At 49.6% G+C, this 14015-nt stretch overlaps 1 protein-coding gene across 1 annotated transcript in view; it reads left to right on the top strand.

The window, feature by feature from the left end:
* Nucleotides 1-14015, top strand: part of Hk1 (hexokinase 1) — a 66968-nt gene that overhangs the window by 36807 nt on the left and 16146 nt on the right. The window contains exons 5-10 of the mRNA XM_051153128.1: nt 3067-3162; nt 3726-3825; nt 3921-4104; nt 7374-7529; nt 9883-10116; nt 12747-13051. Of these exons, the coding sequence (XP_051009085.1) occupies nt 3067-3162; nt 3726-3825; nt 3921-4104; nt 7374-7529; nt 9883-10116; nt 12747-13051 (1075 nt within the window). The remainder of the gene's footprint in view (nt 1-3066; nt 3163-3725; nt 3826-3920; nt 4105-7373; nt 7530-9882; nt 10117-12746; nt 13052-14015) is intronic.

Genomic DNA, 14015 nt, shown 5'->3' with positions numbered 1-14015 from the left:
CCATGGATAAACAAACACCAAGAATGCTCAGAGATAGCACTGAGGGTCCAACAGGCTGTGTTTTTATATGCAGGGCACAGCTAAAACATAACCCGACATTCTGTGAGTTAAGTGCTTTTGAGTCCCACTTATGGATGGAGAAACTGAGGCTTGCCTGCAGCCCAGGAGGCAGCAGAGCATGTGTTATCACACTAGTCTACTTTGCTGCAGTACTTGGGCTCCGGGTGTCTTGCATACTTGTAGGCGGTCCCTTTGTTGATAGGGTCTGAATCGCTGCCGGGGCTGCTTCTCTTGATGAGGGTGGCTGTATGTACGTGTGACTTGCGGAATCAGCAGCAAGGGTTTGCAGAGCCCGGAGATCAAGCCTTTCATCTTAGGGTGGAGAGCAGAGGCCTCCATAGGCTGACAGAGATTACGCATGATAGACCCTGGAGCAGTAAACCGGGTCTCACCTTGTGTTTTGCGCCTGCTCCCTTGAGTGCCTCTGAGATGTTTCTGTCCCAGATTTTCTTTATCTGAGACTCAAGTAATCTCATCTAGACACCGGAGATATCTGACCGTTCAACACCTTCAAGGTGTTCAGACCAGGTGGGCCTCTCTAGAGTACCTCTCCCAGCCCCTCCTCGAAGCTTCGTCATTGTGCTGCGGTAGTGTGGGAGAAAGGTCCTAAGCCCCCAGAAGATACCTAAAACTATAGATCATGCTGAACTATGCACATATATGTTTTCTCCTTTATGTTCACACCTTTGATAAAGTTCAGTTTGTACATTTAGCACATTAACTAAGTCTATAACTAGTGATGGAGCAAATCTTAACAGTTTACTATAATAAGAGTCACGTGATGATAGCTTCTCAAAAATCCCAAATCGCTGGGCTGGGATGTGACTTAGTTCAGTTCTTGCGTGCATGCACAAAGCCCTGGGTCTGACCCCCAGCACTACATAAGTAGGGTGTGATGGCATATGCCTGTAAGCCCACCATAGCCATGACCCAGCCAGCACTCAGGGGTGGGGGTGAGGGCAGGAGGATCAGAAGCCCAAAATCATTCTCAGTTACATAACCAAAGTGGATCTCATGAGACCCTGTCTCAAAAAGTCAATTACTCTTCAAGACCTGGCAGTTGATCAAATAACCGAAATGGCCACTAAGTGACCAACATGATGACTAAGTGTTTAATAGGCACCGGGCCAGGCCCTGAGAGAGAGTGGCTAGCACGGCTAGCAGATATGACCTGGCTTCCAGAAAGCAGTCTTTGGTGGGAGGAAGATGTGGCAGGAGACACATCCTCCTGGGAGCAGGAGCCTGCAGGATGAAACAAATGTGGGGGTGGGGCATTGTGGGCAGAGGAGGAGCCAAACGTGTGGCTTACCTACCAGCAGTGACTCACTCACGGGGAAGGGTTCAAGGCTGGGACCTCCATTGCCCAAATCTAGGGCAACTCCATCATCTTCAAGCGGGAGCTTGGAGAAAGGACTGAGTCTCGAGCCACCTAGTCCATGTTCTTCCCACAATACCACATTTGTTTGTCTCATGGGGGCGGGCGGGCGGGGGGGGGGGGCACGAGGGGAAGAAAGCAGCGTCCAGGGTTAGTCATAGCTGCTTCAGAGTGAAGGATCAAAAACTCAACCAGGGTTCACCCACTCCTGGCTCTGCACGGCTCTCGGTGTGAGGTCAGGCCCCTCTTTTTTACATTAGCCCTAAGAGGATGGCTGGGCTTGGCAGCCATCAACCTCCACCTGCTGTGTCTATAGCAACCCCCCCCCCCCCCCCCCGAGAAAGAGCAAGCCAAGTAGAACTGTTTTATTTTAAAAGGCGATGTGTATAAACCATTAATAGAAAGTGTAATACAAAAGCTAAGTCCAGACTCAGGCACAGTCCCTGGGAATTTAGCCTTGCCAGGGTCTCTCCTGCTTGATGTTGCTCCACCAACGTGCAAACCAAGGTGGACTCTTACTATCCAAAGGGTGGACACATCTCTTACAGATAGGAGTGTGAGGTCCCAGAAGGCACAGGTCCCATTAGCCAACAGGATTCCTTCAGCCCCACAGCCCTGCAAGAGTTCTCTTAGCACTTGATTGTCTTGTTTAGCTTGTACACTGAGGCCTGGCTGGAAAGTTAAGGTGAATAGTCAGGTCTTACTGGTTTCTTTTGCTCTTGCTCTCTCTCTCCCCCGTTATTATTGTTATTATTATTATTTTAGGTGGGGGCACACGCGCGCGCGCGCGCACACACACACACACACACACACACGACTATCCCCACAGAGGTCAGAAGAGGGTGTCAGATCCTCTAGAACTGGAATTCTAGGTGTTGGTGAGCCACCCAGCATGGGTGCTAGGAACTGAACTCCGTCCTCTGCTCTTAGCTGCTGAGCCATCTATCCAGCTTTTTCTGAATGGGGCCTGGCTACAGGCTGGGAGCACTCTTGTTAGTGGCTTGCCACTCACATTAACCCTATAAAAGCTGGGGATTGTGACTCTGTTTTTTCTCCTTCAAGTTCCACCAGAAGGGCTGGAGAGATGGCTCAGTGGTTAAGAGCACTGGCTGCTCTTCCAGAGGACCTGGGCTCAATTCCCAGCAACCACATTTCAGCTCAGAAGTGTCTGTAACTCCAGTTCCAAGGGATCCTACATCCTCAGACATGAATGCAGGAAAACCCACCAAGACACATAAAATAAAAATAAATACATGATTATAAAAAAAGTTTCCAGCCAGGTACAGTGGCATACGCCTGTAATCCCAGTACTGGAGGAGGCAGAGGCAGGCAGATTGCTGTGAATTCGAGGCCAGCCTGGTCTACAAAGTGAGTCCAAGGACAGCTAAGGCTACACAGAGAAACTCTGTCTTGACAAACCAAAAACAAACAAACAAACAGTTTCCTCAGAGAAACCATTAAGTGGATAGAAAGGGGTGGTGGAGAGATCTGGCTCTCATCTCCAGTATGAGCTGGTAGAGGCCACTTGTGACTGAGGGTGTTTGCTTTGTCTCTGTGCTGGAGTAGCCCCCAAGGTCCCCGGGGTGCCAAGGCTCCCTGCCCTCAGTCCACTTTTCCACTCTCTTTTGCAGGCTATACTGATCACATGGACAAAGCGGTTCAAAGCCAGTGGCGTGGAAGGGACGGATGTGGTCAAGCTGCTGAATAAAGCCATTAAGAAGCGAGGGGTAATTTCTATTGGGTTCTATGGGGGCGTGGGGAGAAAATCTCCATTTTAAAATGGCTTAACATTCATGTTACGGGGCATAGAGGGACACAGAGAGCTGTGGTCTGAATACTCTGACTGGGGACAAGTAAGAATCCCAGCCCAGAGGAGTAGGTCAGAGGTGACCTCTCAGAAGTGCCACCCGAAGGTACTTACCTAGTCTGCAGCAGAGACCATCCAGGTGTAACCTGCAGGTTAAGAGCATGGAGGCACTGCCTTCTCCGCATGTGCTTGTGGTCCTAGGCTGTCCTCTGTAGGCTTGCAGAGGAATGTAGCTCCATGAGTAAAATCCACTCCCCAAAGAATCCTCAGCCAGATAATTAAGGGGACCTTGCCGTTCCCGTAATGTAATCACCGCTCTCTAATCCAATTAACTGAGTCCTGGCTGTAGAGAAGCCAGCGCCTCCCACAGCATGATGGCAGGCAAGAATTGGAGCATGCCTGCCAAGCCGGCCCTGAGGTTGGGATTTCTACACCTACGTGGGGAGCTAACGGTGACATTCTCTTCATTATTGGTTCCCCCAGGACTATGACGCTAACATTGTAGCTGTGGTGAATGACACAGTGGGGACCATGATGACCTGCGGCTACGATGACCAACAGTGCGAAGTTGGCCTGATCATTGGTAGGGTGCCCCCCTGAGCCCCACCTTTTGCTCAGCCCCTGAGGTGCCCTCCCTCTTCCCTGGGTGGTCACAGCTCCCCACCTTGTCTCTCCCAGGCACTGGCACCAATGCCTGCTACATGGAGGAACTGCGACATATTGACCTGGTGGAAGGTGACGAGGGGAGGATGTGCGTCAACACGGAATGGGGAGCCTTTGGGGACGACGGGTCCCTGGAAGACATCCGAACCGAGTTTGACAGAGAGTTAGACCGAGGATCCCTCAATCCTGGGAAGCAGTTGTGAGTGGACTCCCTTTTCTAGCTACATATCTGACTGACTGGGAGAGGCGGATAGGAAAACCAGGTAGTCAGAAATGCTGTCACCCATTGATTTCATTTATTTATTTATTTTTAATTTTTAATTTTTTATTTTTGGTCGCACTGGGTGTGGATCCCCATGGCCTCAGACATGCTAGGCAAATGCTCTACCCCTGAGCCACATCTTCAGCCTCTAAAATGTTTTTATTTTGAAACAGAGCCTTACAAAGTTGCCGAGGCTGGTCTTGAACTTAGGATCCTCCAGTCTCAGCCTCCTGAGTAGCTGAGATGACAGGCCTGCACTCCCAGTCTGCCCCCTACTTCAGATTTGCACAATCGCACTCTACTTATTGCTTGGTTAGATGCACAGCTGTGGAGTTCGGGCCTTTAAAAGGCAGGATGGCTTAGTGGGTGATGGCGCTTAGCGGGTAAGCCTGGCAACTTGAATTTGATCCCTGGAACCAAGTAAAGGTAGCAGGAGGGAACTGAGACTGCAGAGTTGTTCTCTGACATTCACATTTGTTATGGCATGTGTGCCCATGAACACTCACACACATAATAACAACAACAACAACAACAACAACAACAACAACAACATCATCATCATCATCATCATCATCATCATCATCATCATCATATCTAAAAAGTTAGGTCTGGAGAGATGGCTATGTGGTTTAGAGCACTGACCGCTCTTCTAGAGGACCTGGTTTCAGTTCCCAACACTCATGGCAGCTCACAACCATTTATAATCCTAGTTCCAGGGGAATCCGATCTTGTTTTCTGACCTCTACACACATGGCACACAGGCAGTCAAAACACCCGTACATGTGAAGTAATAGTGTAATTAAAAACATTAAATAACAGTCTGTTTGGTAGAGCGCTTGCCAGGCATAAACAACTGGGAGCAATGATGCATTAATACCATATTCCTATCATCAGTAGGTGATGGAAGAGGGTCAGAAGTTCAGAGTCATCCTGTGCTATATATCGCATGTTCAAGGACAGCCTAGGCCATGTGGGACTCTTATCTCAAATGTATACATAAATCTCTTAGGAGGATCCAGACACAGGCAAGGTCCTAAGCACATAGTAGCCAGATTTCATGGCCGGGTCCCGTATGAGCCATGTGCCCATTGTAGAACCTTGAGGGAAGGCCTTGTCTTACCATTACACAGATGAGGAGTCTGTGGCCCGCACGGGTACAATGGCGACAGAATCAATATGAACTTGGCCTGCCTTCTGCCAGCTCGGGGATTCCAGCCTAGACTCCACAGGGCTCTTCCCACAGGATCCTGGGCAGTAGCTGAACAGCTAGGCCACAGACAGTGGTTTCCTGCCAGGGAGCGGCCACTCTCTAGAGCTGGGGAGGCCTGCCTGGGCCTGTCAGGGACAGGAACAATGAAGACTGTGTTTGGAAAGCTATGTACTGTGCTGACGGGGCCAGGGCTGGACGCTTGGGGGCCCCGGCAGCATCTTTGGCTACTGGGTGGCTCTGCCTGGAACACATTGTTTTGCTGTGTCACTGCCAGCTCTGGGAGTGCCAGCCAACCAGCCACCCTCAAGAGGAGGCCTCTGATCTGCCTGGCTTAAGGCTCCTTCCGGGTTCCTGATCAGTCATACTTGGGTCTGAATCTGACTCAAATACGGTATTAAGTGCCAAGAGGCCCTGGACTGTTTTGTGTTTCTGTGGGCTAGTTTCCATCCATAGGCTCCCCTATGGTGCTTGGACACCCCCATCCCCACCCCCAGCTCCTCAAAGTCCACCCCTGGGCATTAGTGGGGAGGGAGTACATAGTCCCCAAAAGGGCAAAGTGGTCCTTTACTGGCAAATGATGAAACGAGAGGCTGGGGGTGTAGCAGGGTTGAAACAGTGTTTAATTAGCAGGCACACAGGCCTGAGTTGGAACCCAAGTACTGTATAAACCAGTCCTCATAGCACATACCTATAATCCCAGCCCTCAGGAAGGTAGAGGCAGAATCAGAGATTCAGGGTCATCCAGTCTCTGCTACATATCAAATTTAAGATGAGCTTGGCTTTGTGAGAATTTGTCTCAGGGGGAGGAGGAGGTAGAAGAGGAGGGAAGAAGGAGGAGGAGGAGGAAGAGGAGGAGGAGGAGGAGGAGGAGGAGGAGGAGGAGGAAGAAGAAGAAGAAGAAGAAGAAGAAGAAGAAGAAGAAGAAGAAGAAGAAGAAGAAGAAGAGGAAGAAGAAGAGGAAGAAGAAAAGACTAAAGAACCAAAACCATCAAATAGAGATGGACACCGAGTTGATCCTATTAACCCTGAGCTACTTACCAGCTCCTGCACCCCTAAAGTGAAGATTTAGGGCTCCAGAGCTGAAGGGGCTGAGATCCGAACTCAGATCTCCCGTTGCTGTTCTTCCATGAACAGGTGAATTGACTTCTTTGAGCTCCAGCATCCCCACGGTCGAAAGACCCTCAGGCCCCATGTTATTGGGAGCGCCCAGGCTACCCTGCACTGAGGTCCTTACTGCAGCCCCTGACACCTGTCATCTCCATCTTCATCACTAGTGTCTTCCTCACCACCATCAAGCACCAAGGTTGTGATCAACAGATGCACAGGGCCTGGAGAGATGGTCCAGCAAATAAGAGTGTGTACTGCTATACTGCTCTTGCAGAGGACCTGAGTTCAGATCCCAGGACCCATGTTGGGCGGCTCACAACCCTCCTGTGTGGGCACATATACTCCAGCACACCAATAACACACACACACACACACACACACACACACACACACACCACAACACACAATTAAAAATGTTTTAAATTTTATTGTATCCAAAGACCAAATGCACAAATAGCCTCCTTCCTCATGGAGAACAGCTTTCCCCATCTTCCAAAAGAATACATTTTCCCTCTTGTAAGCTGGGTACCTCCTGTCTACCTCCATCCCTCCATCCCTAATGGCTCACTGATAGGAATGACAGCCCTGTGTAACAGATTTCACTTGTCACTTCTAATCTAAACCTCCTATTCCCCTAACCTCCAAGCATCCTTCCTCACCTGTCCCTACCCTTCAGTGTCCTCCCAGGTGGCCACCCTGTCTATAATAAGCACCCATGTCCCCTCCTTGTTGAATCACCCAAGGGATCTTGTCAACCACAGAGACTGGGTGCTTGAGAGACACAGTGGGGCCCCCTCTGCGTTTCTGCTGTCCCCTCCTTGATTGCTGAGCCAGCACTGGCCTCGGAGGAGAGCGGGAACTCAGATAACGTGGAATTCCCCTCCTGCAGGTTCGAGAAGATGGTCAGCGGCATGTACATGGGGGAGCTGGTCCGGCTGATCCTGGTGAAGATGGCCAAGGAAGGCCTCTTATTTGAGGGGCGCATCACTCCAGAGCTGCTCACGAGGGGCAAGTTCAACACCAGCGACGTGTCCGCCATCGAAATGTACGTACCATCCAGGGGCTCGGGAGGAAGGCATGGGGCCTGCTACCTCTTGAGGCCAAACACAGAGAGCTTCTTCTCCCCAAGAACCGGGCTGTCTGGGCCCATTTCCCCTCACTCTCAGAAGGGCACTCCAGCTGGTCATCCTACGGACTCTTTTTGGTACAGTCATTAAGGACAGCCTAGAGAGGTGGCTCAGCAGGTTCAGTCCCCAGCACCCATGTGGCTGTCACAATCATCTCTCTCATTTCCAGGGGACCAGCACACTCTTCTAGCCTTTTGCAGGCACCAGGCATGCATGTGGTATGCAGACATACATGTATATACAAAGCACTCAAAGACATCAAAATAAATAAATCTTAAGAAGAAAAGAGGAAAAAACTTAGCACAAGTATTTTATGCATGATTTTGTGTGTGTGTGTAGTTTCAAGAACAGTGCCCTCACACCTCACACAAGCACACACAGTCACACACATGGACACTACATATATATCACACATACAAACACTCATAAACAAACGCACACACCACACACATACATGCACAAACATACCACCTACACACACACCGTATACTCACTCCACATCCACCCCCACACCCCCACACACGCACACACGCACACACTACTCACTACTCTCTCTGGGTAAGATTTGTGTAGAAGAAGCAGATGATTCCAGTGTTGAGCAAGGGGCTGACCAAACCTGGGCCTGGATTCTTGGAATTCCCTCTTGGCATATCATGACCTTCTCCAAACTGCGTGCTAGGGGACCTAGAGGTGTCCAGCCAATGCCTGGATGGTTCTGTGGGAAATCCTAGTTCATAGTATTCATTAATTAGACCTGATCCGCCGTGATTAACCCATTATTCCCCAAAACCTTTTTTTTTTTTTTTTTTTTTTTTTTTTTTTTGAGCCCAAAACATCTCCCTGCTTCCATCTGCCTTAGAATATGCCCATGGGCAACCATGCTCCTTAAAATTCACATTTGATCAACTCTAGTTGATAGATATAGAAGGACAAAATCCAGACAGCATCCTGCCCTCTGCCCTCTGCCCTCTGGCATCCCATAGGATGCTCAAGCCACCATCTTGACTCTTAGTCACAGGCCTTCAATTTGAGAGGCACACAATATGGTGCCATCCAGGAGCATCGAATCTAACTAAAGGACCCCTGTGTTATGCCCGGCTTCTGTGTTCTGCTGGGCCCTAATCCTGGCTCAGGAGGCTTCATGTAGCCATGAAAGGCCGTCAGCAAAGACACGAGGCAGCTGGCTGCTCCACGCCATCCATCCCTTACAGTGAGCCTTCACTGGTCCTGGATCGTCACATCGGGCCAGTGGAGCTTTGCTTCGGCCCTGACAGCACATGCACAACCGTCTCTGTGGTTAAAGAAAGAGGCTGGGGTTGGTGGGGTGGTGAGAGCGGGTGGGGTGGTAGGGTGGTGAGGTGGTGCAGTGGTGGGGTGGTGGGAGCTTTCCTGGACTTTAATGCCCAGGCCACATGTTTGTCACGGGATCATTCTCCTTCAGACCTAGCCCTGCGATTCCATATGTGTGCTGTAACTTAACTTTAGAGCTATTGGCAAGGCCAAGAAAGTGCTTGCCTCTTCATCTTGGCCTATTTCTGCCACTGGGTCTAGGGGTACTGATAGCCATAACTGTAATGACACAGAGAGAGAAAGAGAGAGAGAGAGAGAGAGAGAGAGAGAGAGAGAGAGACAGAGAGAGAGACAGAGAGAGAGACAGAGAGAGAGAGACAGAGAGAGAGAGGAGAGAGGAGAGGAGAGAAGAGAAGAGAGACAGAGAAAGAAGAGGAGAGGAGAGAGGAGACAGAGGGCAGAAGAGAGACGGGGCATGGGGATAGGGAGGGAGGGGGAAAGAAAGAGACAGAGATACACACAGAAAGAAAAGAGAGAGAATTTAAAAACTAATGATGTATCGTAACAGGACTACATAGTACCCCTGAGTGAAACCAACAAAAGATACACAAAACACATATGCAGCAAATTAGAGTTTCACAGAAAACATCGGAACATGTGTAAGCAACTCAGACCCTCCATGAAGGGCAGTTCCCCCTTCACCATAACCTTTAACCCCCCAGGTGGAAACAGCTCTTTCAACACCTGCTCACAGGCCATGTGTGCAGTCTCCCCTCTCCGAGGCCTGGCATGACATACCGGGCCTGGTAGTGTTTCCACCAGCCAGATTTTTCTTAACACCCACCTCAGGCATTTCCCAGTGCTACTCCCTGCCAGGCTGAGTGGTGGGTCCTGCCTTCCTCAGCGTTGCCTCCCAGTTCTGGTGGTCTTCACAGCCCGGCTTGATCCCAAACTCTTAAATTTTGACCTCTCACCTCACAGGAATAAGGAGGGCATTCAAAATGCCAAGGAGATCTTAACCCGCCTGGGAGTGGAGCCGTCTGACGATGACTGTGTATCGGTCCAGCACGTATGCACCATTGTGTCCTTCCGTTCGGCCAACCTAGTGGCTGCCACACTCGGTGCCATCTTGAACCGCCTGCGAGACAACAAGGGCACACCCAGGCTGCGGACCACAGTCGGTGTGGACGGTTCTCTCTACAAGACCCACCCACAGTGAGTCCACCCTATGTTGTGTTTGCTAGTTCCCCGAGGTGAGATGGAGGCCCTGCCCCATTCTAGCTCATCTGGGCTTCAACTGTCTCCGTGGCCTTTGAAAATGTGGCTGAAAGTTTATAAATGGCTGCAAGTATACTCTTAGTCCTCTCTGAAGCTTAACAGTCTCTGCCCGTGGCCCGGTGTTTTGTGTGAGTTCAGGACCTAAGCTCACGCATGCATTTGCAAGCCCTCAACCTTCACTTGCACAAACGCTGGTTTACACTGAAGTAGCTCCGGGATGCCAAGGGCCTAGCATTAGGCTAGCTGGGTGATTATTATCTTCTAAGGTCACAGTTTTGTTACTTTTCCTATTTTCATTCTTAAGAATGCCATATTAGGGGCTGGAGAGATGGCTCAGCAGGTAAGAGCACTGACTGCTTTTCCAGAGGTCCTGAGTTCAAATCCCAGCAACCACATCGTTGTGGGCTCACAACCATCTATAATGAGATCTGGCGCCCTCTTCTGGGTTGCGGGTGTATATGCAGGCAGAGCACTGCATGTATACACAATAATGAATAAATACATCTTTTTAAAAAAGATATTTGAAAGAGAAAATGAACCATTCTTTCTTTATCCTTTGTGCCTCTTAAGAGGTGGATTTTCATTGTGTTGGCTTCCCCTGAACTCATGGGCTTCAAGTTACCTTTTACCTTAGCTGTTGAGTGGCTGGGACCACAGGTCTGTGCAACTGCGTGCAGCTTTTCCTGTGGAATTCTTGGATTTTTTTTTCTTTTTACAAGAAACCCTAAGGATTTATAATGCCACATTAAAACTTTGTTAGAGCAGAGCATGGTGGCCCATTCCTTTAACCCCAGCACTCGGAAGGCAGAGGCAGGCCGATACTTGTGAGTTTGAGGCCAGTCTGTGTACATAGTGAGATTCTGTTTAAAAACCAGAAGCAAGATGCCTTTAGGCAGTGAAATACACACAACACAAGCTTTCCCACCATAGCTCGTTTTCAGTATACAGTCTGGTGGTATTGGGGGCATCCACATGCCGTGGTGTTGGCAGGTTCCTATGCTGTACAAAAGCCATATTCAGAACGCCTTCCGTTTGTACCTTCCCCTTAAAAAAAAAGAATAATTTATTTTTATTTTATGAGCATTAATGTTTTGCTTACACATGTGTCTGTGGGATCCCCTGGAACTGGAGTTCCAGGCAGTTTTGAGGTACTGTGCGGGGGCTGGGAATTGAACTCAGGTCCTCTGGAAGAGTAGCCAGTGCTTTTAACCACTGAACCCTCTCTCCAGCCCCTGCACCCTCATATTTTAAAGCGTCACTTTGACCTGGGGTGGTAGCTCAATCAGGAAAGTGCATGTTACACAAGTTCAGACACGTGATTCACATCTCCGCAACCCTCGCCAGGGGCACGGGATTACAGTGAGCACCTGCGACCCCAGGGCAGGGTAGAGATGGGAGGAACCCTGGGTCCTGCTGGCCAGTCCAGCCTGTTGGTGAGCCCTAGGTTCCCGGGAGACCTTGTCACTAAAACTAAGCTGGAGGCCAATTAAGGGAGACCCCTGATGTTAACCCCTGGCACGCGCGTGCACACACACACACACACACACACACACACACTCACGTGTGGAATCATGTATACCTCCATATGTGCACCTATCTGAGAGCACATGCGTAAACAGAGCCTAACTTGGAACTTTCCTCGTTTCAGAATGACTAGAAACTCGCGACCATTTACAAGAGTTTCAGACAGAATAGAAGGCATTCTTAACCCGTTCCTTGGAGGCAGTGGCTGCCTGTGTTTTGGGAAGTGGTTTTTCCTGTTTCCTTTGGCAGGTGGCCTTCCATACAGCAGACCACAAGTTCTGTATCTCACAGTGGCCTAAGCTGTTCTTCCAGGGAGGAGGAGAAGAGCCAAATGGAAAACAAAACAAAACCAAAACCCAAAACCAAAATCAAAACCCAAAACAACCAAAAGACAAAAAAACAAGAGGGGTTATTGAGAGCTTGCGTTAGCTCTAATTCCTTATGTCAGCTCCTCACTAAACCCATTCCTTTCCCAGCACGCTACTGCCTTCTGCCAGACACGGTCTCCACTGAGTTCAAGGTCAACACTGACTCAAGGTCGCTTGTCTTAGAAGCAGGAACACTCCCTCACCCTTGGTCTTGGCTATGACTTTGAAGCACTTGCCTTTCGCTGCTGTGGCACTGTAATACAGCTGAGGACAGAAATGCCCCAACACACACACTTTTTGCTCATTTGGAGCAAAGTCTTGCTATGTAGCTTCAGCGAGCCTGGAACTGACTACGTGCCTAGGTTGGTCTGGAGCTAGCAACAGTCCTGCGTCAGACAAGATGGTTTTGACCCTCAATTTTTTTTTTTTTTTTTTTGGTAATACTTATAAAACAATGAGATGCCCCTCCATTTTGTTGTTGTTTTTGTTATAAGCAGTTTTGGATAATTTCCTTTCCTCGTATGTGTTTTATGGATTTCTCTAGCGGGGTGCGTAAGGAAAGAGCAGCAATAGAGAATTGTATTAAAGCACGCTGACTGGAGAGTTAACAGTGCTCCACCAGGTAGCGCTCAGTCCAGCTGTTGCAGCACACCCATTCCCACCTTCCCCCTTCAGGTATTCCCGGCGTTTCCACAAGACCCTGAGGCGCCTGGTGCCCGACTCGGATGTGCGGTTCCTCCTCTCAGAGAGCGGCAGTGGCAAGGGGGCTGCCATGGTGACGGCTGTGGCCTACCGCCTGGCTGAGCAGCACCGGCAGATTGAGGAGACCCTGGCCCACTTCCGCCTCACCAAACAGACACTGATGGAGGTGAAGAAGAGGATGCGGGCTGAGATGGAATTGGGGCTGAAGAAGGCGACGAACGCCAAGGCTACTGTCAAGATGTTACCTTCTTTTGTCCGGAGCATCCCAGATGGGACTGGTAAGGACCAGTTGGGGCTGTCACACCTCTGTCCTAGGAAGGAGGGGGGGTTAGGGATGGGAATGAGTGGAGGACATACTGGGCTCTCCTGAGGATGCCTTTGCATTGGCCATGCCTAATTTCACAAGAGCTGGAATCTTACCCACCCCAGTTTGTGGTGTATGTGTGTGTGTGTGTGTGTGTGTGTGTGTGTCTATGGTTTTGTTTGGTTTGGTTTTTTGTTTTTGTTTTTGTTTTTTTTTAAATTTTATTTATTGCATATGAGTACTTTATCTGCAGCAGAGGGCATCAGATCGCATTATAGATGGTTGTGAGCCACCATGTGGTTGCTAGGATTTAAACTCAGGACCTCTGGAAGAACAAGCGGGACTCTTAACCACTGAGCCATCTCTCCAGCCCTGGCTTTTTGTTTTTCAAGACAGGCTTTCTCTGGCTGTCCAGGCCAAGCTGGCCTCGAACTCACAGAGATCCACCTGCCTCTTCTCCCTAAGTGCTGGGATTACAGGTGTGTACCACCACACCCAGCTTTGTGTGTGTGTGTATGTGTGTGTGTGTGTGTGTTTCAGGGCCTACAGCAGTTCAGTTTTTCTAGTGGGACCTCCCAGGCTAGTGCTCTGTAAAATCATGTCAGAATTAGAAACTGGGAAGCCAGGTATAGTGGAACACACCTGTAATCTGAGTACTCAGAAGGCTCTAGGGTTTGAGCCTCACTAACGTTGTGAGTTTGAGGCCTGCCTGTGCTATATGAGACAGAAGAATTCACACAGTCTTCATCTTTTAAGTGGTGGCAGGGTATGTATGAGGGAGACAGACTTGGGGCTCTGCACACCTGGGCAGGTAGGAGAAGCATCTCACCCCTCATGGAGGCTAGTTCTATGGCAATATTGAAGAGCGTCTTGGGTGGATAGTCAGACTAATGACTGGGATAGAAAACACATCTTGTCGGGCCGTGGTGGCGCACACC

Source organism: Acomys russatus, chromosome 11, assembly GCF_903995435.1.
Source record: "Acomys russatus chromosome 11, mAcoRus1.1, whole genome shotgun sequence".
NCBI classification, from domain to species: Eukaryota; Metazoa; Chordata; class Mammalia; order Rodentia; family Muridae; genus Acomys; species Acomys russatus.
Note: the sequence above shows the minus strand (reverse complement) of the source record. Positions and strands in the feature narration are given on the sequence as shown.